The sequence below is a fragment of the Rhipicephalus microplus genome, chromosome 3, assembly GCF_043290135.1.
Source record: "Rhipicephalus microplus isolate Deutch F79 chromosome 3, USDA_Rmic, whole genome shotgun sequence".
Taxonomy (NCBI): domain Eukaryota; kingdom Metazoa; phylum Arthropoda; class Arachnida; order Ixodida; family Ixodidae; genus Rhipicephalus; species Rhipicephalus microplus.
Window position 1 is genome coordinate 50,649,874 of NC_134702.1, and position 17,873 is coordinate 50,667,746.

At 46.9% G+C, this 17,873-nt stretch overlaps 1 protein-coding gene across 1 annotated transcript; it reads right to left on the minus strand.

Moving 5' to 3' along the window:
• Nucleotides 1–3,179: 3,179 nt before the first annotated feature.
• On the minus strand, nt 3,180–15,522 carry LOC142803040 (uncharacterized). The gene is made up of 9 exons (XM_075888146.1): nt 15,476–15,522; nt 14,768–14,887; nt 12,285–12,416; nt 11,070–11,147; nt 9,719–9,745; nt 9,287–9,370; nt 7,078–7,240; nt 6,128–6,295; nt 3,180–3,428 (listed from the first exon to the last, which is right to left on the minus strand). Exons 1-9 carry the CDS (start codon nt 15,511–15,513, stop codon nt 3,258–3,260), a joined length of 981 nt encoding a protein of 326 aa, XP_075744261.1. The 5' UTR covers nt 15,514–15,522; the 3' UTR covers nt 3,180–3,257.
• Between the last annotated feature and the right edge of the window lie 2,351 nt (nt 15,523–17,873).

A 17,873-nucleotide genomic window follows, 5' to 3' on the forward strand; every position in this document is an offset into this window, starting at 1 on the left:
TATGCCCCTCTGTAATCTAGTATTTTTTGTCATGTCATTGTATCTGGTCATTCTGTCTTCGCACTCCCACTCGTCTGCCGCGCCTTAATCACCGGAGGAGGCTGGGGCGGCACTTGAGAAGGCAGCTCGGTCAGTGAGCCCTCGAGCTGCGTCATGTACCGCCCCGTTGTTGCTGTCCCCCGCGATGGCATGAGCAGGTGTCCATATAATGTATGTATTTCTGGGGCTTGTTCGACACCCTCCATGTGGAATACGTAGTGCCTCCGGGGAAATGCGGCCGTTGGCAAAGTTTCTCACTGCCGTTTGAGAGTCACTATCACGGTTGCGTTTGTCTGAGCTACTGCGAGCGCTATGGCTACTTCTTCCACTGTCTCGGTACTTGTGGTGCGTATGGTCGCGCATGTCGTACAGCGTTTATTGCTATCGATTACGGCTGCCGTGAATTCCCGTCTGCGCTTGTATCGAGCAGCGTCTACGAAAACTGCGTTGCTGTCATTACCGAACTTTTTTTTGTATTCGCTTTGCTCTTGCCTCTCGTCTTGCCTTATTGTGTTCGGGGTGCATGTTTTTTGGCAAGGAGGTATCATCACTGTTTCCCTCGTCTCTCTTGAGATGTCGACCTTGACGCCGTGTTGTGTGTGATACGTCATGCCTAGTCGCTCTAAGATATGTCTTCCTGCTCGTGTCTTAGAGAGACGTTCATATTGCGCCGCACGCTGCGCCTCAGTGAGCTCATCTGTGGTATTGTGCAGGCCTTGCTGTAGCAGTTTGTCGGTGCTTGTGCTACTCCGTAGCCCTATGGCTAGTCTGAATACTTTTTGAATGAGGCAGTCTAACTTGATCTTTTCCGCGACTTGTGAGTACGGCGCTACGTATACTATTCTGCTCATCACGATTGTTTGTATCAACCTTATCGTGTTTTCCTCCCTCATGCCACTGTGAGAGTCTCATTATTTGGGCTACAGTTGCATACAGTCGTCTGAGGGTTTCTCCGTTGTTGGCCTTGGTTTCGATGAGAAGACCAAGTACCCTGATCCTATCGACTATTTTTTATAATCGCACCATGACATAGTTTATATTCATACGCTATCACGTGTGTTCTGTTATAATAAATACCATTCCCTCTACTTTTTTCTCGGCTGTAAACCCCATTTTTTCTCTGATGCCTATGTGACGGTCCTAATGAAACAAAGTTTTCTCAAATAAGACCACTGTCGTAATGTCGTGATGATAGAGGCAACTGTTCAGTGTACCCATTAGTGAGGGAAAAGCGTAGTTTTGATCTCGCGGCTGCTTTAATACTCTCACTCGTATAGGGCTCACATGAAGACAAATCCTTTATCCCACTACAAAAGTGTCTTACTTACTCTTAGCCGCCTGGCGTCCCGAATCGGGGATACGCCAACATAGCTAACTTGTTCGACAGTTATAGTGCTTGTGGTCCACGTTTCTTGGAAGTCCCAAATTCTAAAGGAGAATAAGCTAGTTTGACACCACTGCATGTTCGCAATAAAACAGAAACATTCCCCGACAGGCTATGCTGCTTTTTAACTATAACAAATATGTGCGCGAAGATCAGCTCATGAGCAATATCGGCTTCGTTTTTTTTAACACGGAAGTGTTTTATGCCGGGGTCCACCACGAACCCGCTATCACAATTCTGTCAAAGATATGACGTTGAATAATATATACAAATAGCAAAAAACCCCGCGATGGCCAGAATTTGTCGAGCGGAGTCGAACCTCGCCCGAAGGAAAGTGCCAGACAATAACTAAAGTTTATTCATTCATTTATGTAAACGCAAACGAGTTCACCATGCAGTTAGTTCACAATAGAAGCTTGAAATGAACGTGCCCTTATTCAATGCGCTTATTCTCAACGGCACGGGACGTTGCCAACAGCGGTGAGATCACCGCGACGTCTAAACTGACCCAAAGGCTGCCCTTCAGGGCTCGTTTCGCACTAAGTGCTTGAGAGAGAGGTGTTAACTGGCTTGCAGCCTCCAATTACCGCAGGTAGAAGAAACGATCGCTCTCGGCAGAAGTTTCATTGCGGGGAGAATTCAGTGTACGGACATCGAGTCGATTTTTATTTAAAGGGGGCAAATACAGGCCTCTAGGTCTCGGAGTAAACACTCCTGCCTGTACAACAGCTTGGGCCTTGTGTACCAGAGAGTATATACGTTCTGCGGCTTTAAACGATTTTAGGCAAAACACATGAGCTAACTTTCGCATTCTCATCAGACGCATGAGTAATGTCATGAAACGCCAAATGCACCAACCCAACCATTTTTATGCGTATGGGTTAGCACGATGCTACAGAGGGCGCATACTGGCAGTGTCGCGGCACCTTGCGTAAAATTGTCTATAGATGCTATAGACATACTCAATGTTTGTAAATAGGGGTAGGCACCGTCGACACACTGGGGGCACTCGCGTAGCGACGTTGCGGTGAGTATAGGCTCCGCCCAGGATGGATGGATGGATGGATGCTATGAGCGTCCCCTTTATAACGGGGTGGTGACAAGTATGCCACCAGGCTCGACAAAAAAAAAAAAAAAACCTTTTTTCCTTTTTTTTTATGTTGGCCTAATGCCTCTACTTCGATAAATTCTATCATAATGTAAAAAAAGGTAAATTTTCAGCTTAAGTTCTCTGCCATTTACGGCACACTGTCCATATTTTATTTTTCCAATATTTATTTTTGTCCTTTCTCTCTAATTTTCTGCCACCAATACTCTAACCGTCTCTTACTTATTTCAATCGCGGGTGTGTCCAGCCCTATGCTCACCACCGCCCCCTATGATCACGTGACAACTGGCACAGCAACTGAAAAGCTGACTCCGAGCACCACTCTTCGGAGGAGCCTCACGGGCGAACAGCATATATGCGGTGAGCTTTGGGCTGAGCAGACGCACCACTAGAAGAGCCCCTATACCCCTGCATGTTTAGAAAAATGGAATAGGTATATGTATCAGGTGTCGGCTCGGCGCCTGCTCCCGGTATTCAGCTTAATTCCTCGCTTTCGGCTCGGCGGGTCCACGAAGCAGCAAAGATCCATTTGAACTTTGGTGGTTCGCTACACGCGTGCCTGCTGATGAAGTGCAAGAAATTCGATATGATTGACTAGTGATTGCTTCGTTTATATTTATTGAGCACACAGTGTGCCATGAAGCAGTGGTGTAATCGCCTCAATCATACGTAAAGCTCCTGCAGAATCGGGGAGGTGGCGCACATTGCATGAAGATAAAAAAATGATCAACGGGAAAGAAGCGATTGGTTGACGGCCGGAATAGCGGTGGTCGTCTCCGACGCATGTGTGTGGGCATCAACCGCGTTGGCCAACGCGGGCAGCAGCGGAGCTGTGGTGCTCGTGAACAGCAGGACGCTGGCTATCAGCACCACCTTGACCATCACGCCCACGATTAGCTGCGAAATGAGAGCGAAGATGCACATAGACTCGTTCTGCCTATATTATTATTAGGCAATAGAAAATAACACCCATTAGAAAATTCGGTCGTCTGATCGCGTTCAATACAAATCGTTTTGGTTGAAGAGCATTCCAGTGGTGTATAGAAGTGACAAGTTTTCTGGAGACAATAGAGCGTAATGTATCGCCGTGCTTATAATAACCTCATATCCGAATCACGTCGAACTCGGCACACCCCATAGGTTTCACAGCATTAGTTTTTGCTCGAATACGTCAATGCCAACGTTGTTATGGTATTGCGGAACCTACATTTGTGTCTCGTGCATTGGCAACTTCAATGGCGTCAAAAACAGCGACAGACATGGCGACTACACATCCGACTTGATATATCTGCATTTATTTCAGCACTGTGGTAGTTTTCTGAGTGGCTTTTCAGCTACACCGAATTAACGCCATGATCGTTCATACTAGCGTAATATTATTCATCTTTATTATAGACAATCTTGCGGGAATGCATAGACGTCTGTCAGTATAAGCAAAACCGTACATTTGATCGTGAGTTGTGTGCCATTAGTTACATCGTGTCCACTTCTTTTGTGTTTGCGATGTGTACGTTAACCACGATGAACATATTCAAGCTCACCCGCCTTTCAGTTCTACGTAATTAGTTACGTTATTGCCACAGGCGCCACAGTGTCTCGATAGTTACAGTGCTCGTCTGCCGTCCCGAAAGACCCAGGTTCGATCTCGCGGTCGCGGATGTCGCATTTTTGTGGAGACTTCATGCTAGAGGCCCGTGACACAACTCAAGCTGGTTATTCACAAACGCTCGTGATTATCTGTCGTCAAGAATATAATACAAAAGAGCTTTCCTGACGTCGTTCATGCACAAAACCTTGGCCATGGTTCCACTTTTACAGTGCAATACGCCTGCTTTCTCGAACTTCGGCCTGTATTTTCACTGACCTTGGTTGCGTAATGTGAGAGGTCAATATGCGTAACAGAACAACAGGTGGTTGAAGCCCTGCGAAGCGCTCCACGACGGCGTCCTCTCATTGTATTGAGTGGCTTTGGGATGTTAAAGGACGACCTTTTCAAGTAACCATAAATGACCTCAGTATCGGAGTACACTGCGTCGCGAATCACCCCCAAAGCTTCTCGAAATCCGCATAGAACGAGCGAAGTTACATGAATTAGTCGCACGCTTTAGGCACTACCTCTTTTTCGTCCCGTCGTCCGATTATGCTTGAGGCTATTCACCAAAAGATGACAAGTGGGAATGAAGACACTTCAGCGCGTATCGTGAAATGCGATCGTTCTCTCCCATTGTGATTCCTGTGGGTGCTAGCGTAGCTACTGTGTAACTTTAGCACACTATCTATAGAGTGCGGCGCCCCCCGCTGCGGTGGTCTAGTGGCTAAGGTACTCGGATACCGACCCGCAGGTCGCGGGATTGAATTCCGGCTGCGGCGGCTGCATTTCCGATGGAGGCGGAAATGTTGTAGGCCCGTGTGCTCAGATTTGGGTGCACGTCAAATAACCCCAGGTGGTCGGATTTTCCGGAGCTCTTCACTACTGCGTCTCTCATAATTATATGGTGGTTTTGGGACGTTAAAGCCCACATATCAATCAAATCAATTATAGTGGCGTTATGATGGCATTTAGGTGGTGCTACGATTGTGATATGTTGCTTGGCCTTGAGTGAGTGCAAGTCTGAAACCAATCACGGTTGAACCAAACGACTAGGCCGTACCAGTTGCGTAAGATCGAGTTCCCTGAAGCCGTGCACGAGGACGATGGGCAGCGACATTGGGAGTACCAGATTCGTCGAGGCGCACAACGCGAAGGGCAAAGCGAAGAACTGCACCTTCATTCCCGTGCTCGACGCCTGCGTGTTGTGGAGCTGGTCACTTTGGTATTGGAACGACACGGGAACAATTCGCCAAGTACGGCATCGGCGGTGAAGCACGGTCAACGTGAAGATGTTCTAGAATGATATGTTCTAAAGGCGACGTTATCTAAAGGAAATGCCCCGTCTATTTACAAAAGCTTTACCCTCACTTTAAGCTTCGTTCTGCCAGTATGCTTACGGCTACCGACGCTTTCAATTATATGCTAGAAGAATGTTTCTATTCACCCAGATACACAGAAATAGTGCAAAATTTACAAATATATATATGGGGACAGAAGTGTGTTTGCGCCGTCTGTCACAAGGCAGTGGCTCTGAGTGGCGTTCTTTTGGTTTCTATTCTACGTCCTTCCAGATCCACCAATCACCACTTTTGGTGTCGCCAGCTATACATTACTGGTTTCTACTTAGACTGCCTTTGTATGAGCGATACCCTACACTAAAATGCAAGCGCTTGAACATGCCTAATTATTTCGTGTTAACGTTAGTAATTGGAATAGACAGTAGGACTTGTCCACTCAGAGAATGCTTAATGGGCATAATTACATCTCGACCGTATACACTTAGAAGTTCCTGTTATGAGGTGTGGGAAACACTGCGATGAAGAAAGACAGCTGAGATAGTTAGTTACACAAAGCGGGTGTTGTATCCTACGAGTGCATTGCATCTCAAGAATTCATCGACGCGGACACTTCGAAACATCGGTGCAACCTATCGAGAGAACATGCGCTCGTGTACACATGCACGTCGTCACCAATCACCGCATAGATGAGAGAGAGTGTCTCTCACGACGATGGGAGCCAGCGGGAGTAGGGCTTCGGCGATCACGTCCACCGTGCTGACTTCGGCGAGCAGGCAGATGAGCAAGCAAAACAGAGTTTGATTGTTCAGGGCAGACCGCTGCTGGCAGAAGTGCTCGCTCACGCCCCGCACCAGGCCGCCGAGGACGTCGGACTCCTGCGTTCGCCAAACGCGCACGCCGCTTTTGGATCTAAACTTCAGAGTAGCATCACAGTGAAGGCGATCTCGGAGTGCACGACGAGGAGCGTTGTTCAAGAGAGTTCTAGCATATTGTCACGTGCTTGCTCAAGAAAGACGATGGCAGTTGTGCATGTGCCACGAAGGTTTACGAAATGGACGAAAAAGAGGAACTCACTTGTGCGTTCTAATTAAAAGATTGACCTGCTTCTGGTGTCTCAATCTCTGCGACAAGACCTTTGGTTTGACGTCGACAATATTATCACACCGAGGCTGATTGCTCACCTGGCTATAGCGCTCACTGTTTCAGGTATCTGCCCAGCTAGCATCAATAAACATCGCCACTGAATCAGAACGATTGGATAACTGGATCAATATAGCTGACCGCACCGCAGAAGCAGGAGGAGGAGGAAGATGTAAGGATGGGTTCAATGAACGTTGAAAGGGTCGACGCCTGGGTTAGTTGGTGTCGATTCAAGGAAAATATCCAAGCAATGGTACAACGAATGCGCGAAGAAGCTGAGAGCACTTTCGCTTTCATGTATCTTTGGAAGAACCTAGGGATTCCGGCAATTTCTTATACAAGTGACGCTAGCTGTTACAACGCTTTATAGCGTTTAAAATAAAGAAGTTCTCTGTATGACGGACTCGTCCGCTTCGCCTCATTCTTACCACGCACGTGGCGAAAAGACACACTGTCTGTGCATTCAAATGTATATATTTTGCACTGAGGATCTGCTCACTGCTTATCTCATACGTACCGCGGTGAAGCGGGAAACGGCCTGCGCACCTCCGGCGATAAGCACTACGTCCCAAGGCGGTGCCACCAGCCTCCCGTCTGGCGCCAGACTTCTGGGCGCCCGAGACATCAGCTGATACAGCGACGCTGCCGCAAGATTCAGCAGGGCCAGGAAACTGAGCTGGCTGCGAGATCGATGTGTTGAGGACTAAAAGTTGAGTGCCTTTAGAGTGCTACTACGTACTCTATTATTGTAGAATTGTACGCAACTGCCCCTCCCCCCCTAAAAAAAGGCCGTTTAAAATGAAGATCCTCCTTAGCGATGCTGGACGTGTTTAGAAAAAAAAAGTTAACGATATAAAAAAATTTTGCTACTATAGAAAAGCTGCATGTAGCGGCCGGTTATGTCCTCTTCCATACACTAAATGCAGCACGCCAATGTAGCGTCAATGTTCGGTGTAACACACGCCGCGAAAATTGTGGAACAGTAGAGTTGCAAAAACGCGAGTTTGTGATTGGCTTTCGAGATCATGCTAATTATCACCCTCACAATCACCATTATTTTATTTCATGTGTGATTACTCCTCATTCTTGTCACGTGACCAGCGTGAGCGCCACCACCCCGCATGGCCTGCCCAGTCCTCGGTGTCCAGGTTTCGCACTTAACGAGAAGGGCGAGAGAAAATGCCGGCACAAACACTGAATGCGGACTTGATTTTCGGAAGCGCTGAAAAGTTAACGTCATTACAGGGAGAGAGAGAGAGAGAGAGAGAGAGAGAGAGAGATAAAGATGGAAGGAAAGGCAGGGAGGTTAACCAGACGCACATCTGGTTTGCTACCCTCCACTGGGGAATGGATAAAGGGGAGAAAAGAGGTTGCAGAGAGATAAGAAGGTACACACAATTACAAGCACACTCGGGGGAACACACACAGTCTACCGGCGGTCGCTCAGGTGTGTTGTCTTTAAGTAAAGTAGGAGTGCTTTAGTCGCTTTCTGCGCAATTGAGGCAGATGCCCAGGGTCCCAGAATCTTCTGCACACAGAATGGTCTAGAGTCAAGTTGATTCAAAACCATCCGGAGCTGCCATGGCTGCGGGTCGTAGCAAGCGCAGCTGCACAGGACGTGTTCAATGGTCTCTTCAGCTCCGCAGGAGTCGCATGTCGAGGTGTCTGCCATACCAATACGAAAGGGAGTGGTACTGAACACTTATACCAGAGACTGTTTCTGCTGTACTTTAAGAAGAGTATTATGCGCTACCGCTTTCGGTGAGCCCTGACTTGCCATTCCTTTAGAGAAACACGTTAACTCTCTGTTGTGTCCCATGACTCCCCTGCAAGAGTAAAACGATCCCCAAAGAGGGTACATGGGGTACATGTGCCTCTTCAAAGTGAGTCGAGGCAAGTCCGGACTTCCAATAGAGATTCAGAGTACTCTTTTGTTTCTTAGAGTGTAGGTTTTCATCGGCGTGGGATTTAAAGAGGTACTGAGACAAAAACTTTGGCAACGCGTTTTTTTTGTGCTGTCTGTTTCTTGGGGCTTGTTAGTAGTAACGTGACACATCGTTTTCTACAGTGTGCTACAGATAACTAATTACAGACTCGTTATTGCCAACCAGTGTCAGTTTCGGTCGCAAAACCGACAAGCCACCGGGTACAACTATCACCACCTAGTGGGTGTAACGCTCGACCATGTCAGCACACACGACTGTGACGCATTTGCGCGCAGTTCACATCAAGTTTTTTTTTGTAACAAATAACGAGTCAGCTATTTATTCAAACACAAAATTCTCAACTCGTGCGCCGCGGTGACGGACCTGCGAGCAGCTGCCGAGTAATAGTCTGCTGGAGCAAACACGAGCAAAGAGAAGTGGCGGCTGTGACATCGTCATAATTTGATGCAGCGTGGTCACGCCAGGGAATTAAGGGGCGCCCAAGAGTCCCCTTTGAAGGCGTCAAGATCGCAACAGAGTCGATCGCTCTCGCTAACTTGCGAATTAATTTTAAAATACCTTCCAAGCTATATTCGCTATTGATATTTCGCAAATGATATACGCATGTTCATGGGAATCAGTCCTGTGTACGGTATGTGGACACAAAATTTTTGTGTCAGTACCTCTTTAGGCTGGATCGAAAAAGAGGCGGTTGGGACAAGAGGTAAATCGCGTTGCATTTACTGTGGGTTTTGATGTGTCGCGCCCTCTCCAGTGCACATCAGTAATGCTGTTACTCACACGGTGAGAAAGTCGGATAGCAGAGACACGACGAAGAGCACAAGGTACGTCGAAACGGCGCAGCTGACGTAATGCTTCTGTCTCCTGTAAAAAAAAAAAAAGAGCCTTTTCCATCACGCTGAGAGTGCGCAGTCTAGGCATGCACCTGTTCTTGACCACAGTTCGACACCTGGGAAAACTCGACAGGGGATTTAGGCTTGTAGCAACTACGAACGGCGTCGTAGAATTTCCATCAGGCTTAAGTTTTATCGTGAAGCGAACTATTCACTGCTAGTAATTTGTCAAGTTTGGGATTATGCCTGTATAGGCGCATTCCCTGCAGCGCCTTTATGTACGCTTCGGCCAAATACGAGGTGTCAGATTAGGTTGAGTAAGGCATTCTGACACCACGTAGCCAAGAAACAAGATATATGAGGTGGAACAGTTGCTTACCATCGCTGCTTCCTGAATTTGCCAGGTCTGTAAAATGGAGAGAAAAATGGGTATATAGCAACTGCAGCATTCATAACCTTTCAGTATATTTTGCGGAAACTGGATGAATAACACAAAACCTGCGTTCCTCACTGTAATCTACTTTGAACACAACCTTAATCGTTTAGCTAGAATGTGGGGCACTAGTCAGTCATGGGCTTCTACATTATGCCCCGGAAAAAGTCGTGCCTTGAAAATAACCATACCGAGCTATTTCCGCGTTCTATTCCTATTTCATGGTTCCATTGGTGTGAAATCAGTTCTTCATCAACGCATAAAGTACTCCATTGAAAGGCTGCTTGTAGTGAAATCTCAAATTTTCTCTTATCTGCAGTGTATGACCGTCCTTGCAAGCAGACATGTTTAAAGGGGCGGTGCCACCATAATTGTGGCTTTCCTGTTCTTTGCTGCAAGCGCTTTTATCGATTCGAGAAGCGTGATACACGCACCAAGATTCTCGTATTCACAAGAATAGTTTAATATCACCTCGTTTTTGTGGCCCGTTTTCGGTTTCTGAGCGCTGAGTTGGGCGGTGACTTAGCACTGTATACGGCTTGGTCACGTGATCTCACAAGGCTGTGACGCACGTCGTGCCAATTATCTTCTGCTCTAGCACACACGTGCCACACAAGTATCTGCAAATTAAACGCGTCGACATTTGCCATGGCTAGCTGCAGCAGCCGTGATACCTTGCCGGTACGTAGGTGGCGCTCGTGCTGAGTTCACTCACCTCACTCCCGTAGTCACCTGAGAGGGGAGGGGCGCAAAGTCGGCTTCATACACTGACCTAATAAGAAAGGGGGGTTGCTGCGATGAACCTTCGTTCCCCTTGAAGGGGTAACCTGCGCACGCCTGCGCTCACTACAACTATTGTGTGACGTCACTACAAATTTCGTTGTGCTTCTTACAGAGCTACGTTAGTGCTGGACGCGCTTGCGATGGGCCTTGGTCGGAAGAATGAGCATTTGGTTACACTTTGAATGTGAATTAAAATAAAATCTAAACGTTTGCTGTGTCCTACCATTCGTGTAAGGTGATCTTACATACAGACGAAACCCACAAGAGGCTCGTTACAGCCTCAGAATTCGATATGAGAAATGCCTAGAAAGTGGCCGAAGTGCTGCCCTGAAAAGACGCGCAATCTCTCACCACTCAACCCGCTGCACGCCTAGACTCCCGCATTCCAGAAAAAAAAAGGCACCCCAGAAGGTCTTTCCAAAGTAGCAACGTTGATCGTCGCCTCGGTGATCAGCTCCAGCAGCGCGCTGCCAGAGCTGATCGCGAAGGTGACGCCTTCACTGTAAAAACTTACATAGGCGCATTCAGGAGTTTTAGCCTCGTCCTGGCCGCCATTTGTACGACGATGTTCTCCTCCGGGTCATTGGGCTCGCTGCAGGCGCATGCAAGGATTGCTTATATGACATGGACAATACGAAAGATTTATCACCTCCAAATCAATCTGCAAAATAACGGCAAGCAACTTAATCCCTGACCAAGATGGTGGCCCCATATAATCAGATTTGCAGCCTCTTGTTGTTTTCCTGAATCACGTAGCACTCATTCCTGCTCTACAGTGACCTCCACGTCCCTGTATGTTTGAAAAGCATAGCCCCGAGAGGAATCTCTAGCGAATGGGCATGCTTCGTGGCTTCTCGCTATTGTGTGGTCCAGTAGTACCGATTCCAGTTGCTGTTTCGGCTGTTACATTACACGAGGAAGACAGCCGAAATATTACGGCTAAGATGCCTTATACGATAACGTACAGCCAGTGTCAAAATTTACATGGACCACGTGAATATTTCTGCTCCTTCTGCAAGCAGCCTCGAATTAAGATTTCCTGGCTATTCTAAACAGTGTTAAAATTTACTTTTCCCTACAACGAAATACAGTCACTAATTGCTGGGAAATCTAACGTTTTCTGAGACGTCTCTTAAATTTTTGACGCTACTGTACACTCAGAGTGACTACAGCGCCACAGCTCCACCATGTTGATTAACTGTAGAGGTACTTATATTCTATACGTGCACATCGCATTTAATATGCTAAGCGTTCATTGAATCGCAACCTGAATAGACACTAATAGAGGTTTTTAGCAAGCTACAGAAAGGCGTTACGGAAATACGACATGGTTCCTTTCTGTATGCGCGTACAGTGTTCGCACACGGCGCACTCGTCAGCCGGTTCCGTTTTAACGCCTTTCCGTAACACGTTTCCGTAGCTCAATTGCTAAAAACCTCTAATATCCATTCTTCGTCTTCTGCTAGCTTGGAACTCCACAGCGCAGTTATGAACGGTAGTGTATCACAGCAGGCACACCGAAACGTCAGCACTGCAATGAGACCCTTTCTGTACATTGAAAGATTTCGTGATGATGCACAAACAAGACGAACAATCTAAACTTTCGATCGCTTTTCTGACCTGTTTTCTTTTCTTGACAAAGTCAACCTAGGTACACAACGAAGGAGCCTTAGCGCGAGTTTTTACCTATAGCGTTTTATGTACTTCAAGTTCGTCGAGCGTGTCTTACTATGGCAACAAGTTCCAGGCGTAAAAGTAGCAGCAGCATATGAGGAATGCTGCCAAGCACCCGGGAAGGGTGACGAGCATCCATTGCAGCGTGCCCATTGAACCTGTCGACAGCAACGTCTCGTCCGGGCTGCTACGATATGACGCAGGCAAAAAAAAAAAAAAAAGGAGAGTGCTAAAGTCATTCGCATGTGGGGTAGCTCGGGCAATATAGTGGTGCATATCAAGCGGCAACAAAGAGCGTCATTAGTCATTACATCAACCAGCACTTTAAGAAGAAAAATAACAAAAGAGGAAAGAAAAACAAAGCGTCCTGTCATTTTTTTAGAGTCCGGGACTTTTCATATATAAGAATATCTTTAAATAGACTAAACTGAAACAATAAAGTAGGCTGATAAAAATTTTATCCACAGGTTTAATAATAGATGAGGCAATCACTCTCAAACGGTTTTCTTTAAAATGTCCTACAGAAACCTCCGGTGGTGATATAACAGATTTCAAAACGTTTTTTTTCGCATTTACTGACGTTGGATCAATGATATTTTATGTAAATTTGTATGCTAAGTCTCTGGCTACCACGAACGACAACATTGCCGACAAGCAGCTACGCAGGCTCTAGTAGACGCCTTTGATTGTTATGTGCGGTTTACCGTCCCAAAACCACCATATGATTATTAGAGACGCCGTAGTGGAGGGCTCCGGAAATTTCGACCACCTGGGGTTCTTTAACGTGCACCCGAATCTGAGCACACGGGCCTACAACATTTCTCCTCCATCGGAAAAGCAGCCGCCGCAGCTGGGATTCGAACCCGCGACCAGCGGGTCAGCAGCCGAGTACCTTAGCCACTAGACCACCGGGGCGGGGCTAGTAGACCCCTTTAAAGTATGTGACGTAACGGCGACCGGTGCGCGAGCCAGATGTGGCGTCACCAAACCGCATTTCTTGTCGCGTGTTTCTTCGCTTACGAAGCATCTTCACTCCGCAAGCACGGTTGCTTTAGTATTGTCGAAGAGCAAAAAAAAAAAAAAATCTCTGCGCAAGAATAGAAAATACTCCAAATTGTTTTTCTCTGTATTGTTCCTTAGAAGAAATACGTAAACTCCCTTAGACCAGTACATATTGCCACGTTCCTTCGTCAAGATTTATTATCACTACGTTACGCTGTATGCAATTCTCAGCGCAAACTGCGCATATACAGTGCTCGAGAAGCTTCAGGGCTGCCGTAGATCATTTTGTTGAAATAACGACCACGTCGTTAGCATATCAGATTATTCTGAAATTTACCTCGCTGCTAGCGATAACGCTAGAATGTTCGATTGCGTGGGTATAAAAGCCGACACGCTTCGCCGCCTTGTCAGTTGATCGACGGCCGACGTTGCATTCGCCGCTATAGATATGTGTGTATGTGCCGCTAGTTTCCTCTATGGATAATGGAGTTTGTATGCCCCATTGTGCACAAGAGGGGTGTCTAAACGAGCACTGTATGTATAAAATGATATAAAGAGTTTTTTTGAGTTTGAAGTTAATAAACTTCTCTTCGTATCAGTGCAAGCGTGCTACTGTAACCCGACTTTCCGTTTATCGGGCACTGGTTCGCTCAAATAAACAGTTTCATCTGACCATTTAGTCTCCTGCCTTCAGCCACGTCACGAACTCATGACAATATACTCTTTTCGAAAAGGGGTCGGACTCAAAACATAGTTAAGCCAACATCTCTCATTATGCTGGTTTGACGTTGATCAAAAAGTCCGTTCTCTGGTTTTTACCTGAAGCAATGCGTCGCATTTCAGCCGTTTCAGCGAATTAGCAGTCATTAATATGTGGTTTGTCATTCCAACAGACGTCGTCGATGACGTGACGTCACAACAAGCTGCCCTACCTATTGAAGAAAAACAGCTCACATGCCTCAACAAACGTGAAACTTGACCGTCATAACGCCACTATGGCGTCACGTGATGATGTCACCCGAAGGTCAAAGATGGGCTGATCTCGGAGGCAGTACAAAACCAGGTGAGGTACAGAAAGCTTAACAATGCCTCCGAACCTGGAGATTGAAAAACTACATTAGGTGCAGAAGTCTTTCGGAGGGTGGCCAATACATAGATTGAGAACAATTAAAGAGAAGAAGGCTTTCACTTTCTAGTCCTCTTACCCCCGTATTCAGAAACGCTCCTCGACTCGAAGTCCATCCTTCACTTGACTGAGTTGAGCACTGCGCCGCTGCTCGGCTGAAATTGACGCTGCGCTTCTCAATAATCGCTACAGAATATTTCCGATATGCATTGACTTGGTCTGCCAAGAAAGGGCGCTCCCATCGACTTTTTCAAGTGGAGGAGAGTTTTTGAGTGAAGGAGCGTTTGTGAATACGGGGGGACTAGATATAGGACCTTGTGAGTTTTTTCTGCCTCGGCTGAGCGTGAGCAGCACCACCTAGTGATCTTCCTACGAAACCCTACGGGCGCAGAAGCATTTGCGCAATTCACCTGGTCGGCTGTATGGCCAACATCTTCCGCGAAGGAAGGCGAGCGACGTTGACGATGTTGCCTAAAGCGGTCACTATGGCGACGGACAGGAGAAAAGCGCTTCGAATCGCCACGTGCTTCCTGGAAAATTAAAATTCAGTCATTTCTACGCCGTGGAAACTGCCAATCTATAGGTAAGCGTGCTAGTGTATCTGAAGGTAGACTCACATACACATCGTTATCATCATCATAATCATCATCATCACCACAATATTGAGCACACCAGCCTTCGTAGCCATTTCGAGTATAAACCTGAGTCATTTTACAGGAGCATATTAATTTCGAGCGTCATTATCATATGATTTAGAATAATCATCTTTATCTAGTTTCATCATCAGCAGCGTTATCGTAATTTTGAACATCATGTTTTCTTTTTATTGCTTGAGCCACTCCCACGTCTAATCATGCAACCTGCAGCGTGAAACTAAATAGACGGCGCACACTCGGCTTTGAATTCGCTGTTAAAACGTGCGAAGGTGTCATCGAAGCTGAAGTGAGCCATCAGCTCCTATAGAATGAAGAAATTGGACCGGCAATAGCAACACGATGGAGGTGCAACGATGGCGGAGACGATCGATGCCAGCACAATGGTTTGACAGCATGACGACGGTTACGCATAAACACTCGTTTGCTGCACGCATGATGTAGGTACTGCTTAGGCCATCCTACCTGCCTATCGCTTCTTTACGACGCTGAATGTCCAACATTGCTTTGTACTGACCTGCATAAAAAAGAGAGAATGATACGTGGAGAACGTCAGTATAATTTATTTAGCGTATTATGCCATCTAAATATGGCGCTTACTTTATGCGATGGCGCAACCGGTTTCAGATTTATCACTACAATTGTCATCGAGATTTACTTGCCCTGACGTGATGCCTAGATTATATAGAAAAACCGTGGGAGACCACGCTAGCTGTCCCGTTGCAAAAAAAAAAAAAGGCAGCATATCCACGGAGTGAATGATGGAGAGGGGGGGCGAAGTATCTGTCCGTATATTCGTTCTTGCTTCCGTCCGTCCATGCGTCCGTCTGTGTGACCGTCCGTGCGTCCAATCAACCGTCCGTGCGTCCGCACGTACATCTGTGCGTCCGTCTCTGCTTTCGTCTATGCACCCCCCCCCCCCCTGAGTCCGTCCATGCGTCCATACGTTGGTGCAGCCATCCGTGAGTTCGTACATGCATCTGTCTATGTGTCCGTTCGTCCATCTATTCAACGCTCCAAGTACCACCATCTTGTATCTTTTCATCATATATTCCCAATATAGAAGCACAGCCATCCAGCGTACATTCCAAGGACTAAACGAGAGGTTGTACACGCACATTTTCTTCCGGCTTGCGCTTCGGGTCTACTTCCCACCTTTAACCACCTCGACTTCATGGTATATACTAGTTCACTGTTTTCATGGCACTGCGGCCCAACGCTCGCTAAACCTTTCTAAAACCAAGGAGGTTACGCCCGGGGAGTATAATGTAGTAACCCTTTCTCTTCAGATAGCGCTCAATGTCTATGCCAATGGCTGCTATTGGGGAATGATAGACAGGAGAATTCGGCTTTTAGTTAACGCGCACGCTACGAATTTTTTATTGTTCTACAACGCACACAAAAATCTCCCACCGGCACCACCTTGCAGGTCAAAACGTAAGAATAGTTACACACCACGACTACGACTAGGACTACGAGGGACAAACGGGTGCCGCTATAAGGAGCTTCGCCCCTAAAATAAAAATGCAACGGTCTCTTAAAGTGATGATACAAATAGTGACCGATCCAGACTCTTCTATTCCTCAATTGCAAAAATAAAAAAACAGTCATCGTCTCACTCGAAAGGCAGAGCAATGACATATTAATAAGAAGTAGTAGACATGTACACAAAGTAAGGTGCATTATATTGTTGATCATATGAATTGCAGTAAACATTCAGCTACCAACCGCGCTAACAATGAGCACACTGTCACGTGCGCCTACATGAACGGATCTCCTCACTCTGACTGAAAACACTCCTCGTCACGAGACAACACTGGTGTGACAAAGGAAGCCGCGGAAGCGAGTGCTTTACTTTACGCTGCTGCTCGCTTTGCCAATTTTTCGGAACTATGCACAAATATGCGACCTGCAGTGCTATATTGTCACAGTGCAGAAACAGCAGCAGTCGAATCCAGGGAACTCACTTTAATTGTATTAGAATACTGGCAAACTGATCGAAAGAGAACCTCGTCTTCTTCACTCGCTACGCGTGTTCTTCGTTGTTCTCTTCGTGCTGCATATTCAATGTGGCATTTGCCCCCCTCCAGAGAGCAGCGTCCCGATGCTCTTGTACAAAAGACGGTGTAGTAGATGTATGGTGTAAATCAGTCCGAAAAGTAGGGCTTCATTCGCACAACGTGCACGATTTCTGGTTTTTGCTGGCGAGTTGTAGAGGGGTTGTCAGGAACTACCACGTAATTAACGTCGCTCAGGCGTTGTAAAACTTTGTAGGGGCCAAAATACTTCTTCAGCAATTTTTCAGACAGTTTCCGGCGGCGGATAGGACTCCATACCAAGACTTTGTCGCCGGCCCGATAGACGACATGTCGGCGTCGCAGAATATAACGTTGGGCGTCATAATTTTGCTGCTGGGTGATTCGGACGCGCGCAAGCTGCCTCGCTTCTTCTGCTCGTTGGATAAAAGATGCAGCGTCCAAATCGTTGTCATTGCAGTCGTGCAGTAACATGGCGTCAAGCATCGTCGTCACTTCACGGCCATGAAGGAGACTGAACGGCGTTCTTCGTGTAGTTTCTTGCTGCGCTGTATTATAGGCGAACGTGATGTACGGTAGAATGTCGTCCCAGTTCTTGTGATCCACGTCAACGTACATACTCAACATGTCGGCAATAGTCTTGTTGAGGCGTTCTGTTAAGCCGTTGGTTTGTGGATGATAGGAAGTGGTTTTCCGATGGGCGGTTCCACTGAGCTCAAGCACTCTCTTCAGGAGCGCGGCCGTGAAAGCGGCACCTCGATCCGTTATTATGATTGTTGGAGCACCGTGCCTCAGGACGATATTTTCTACGAAGAATCGTGCGGTTT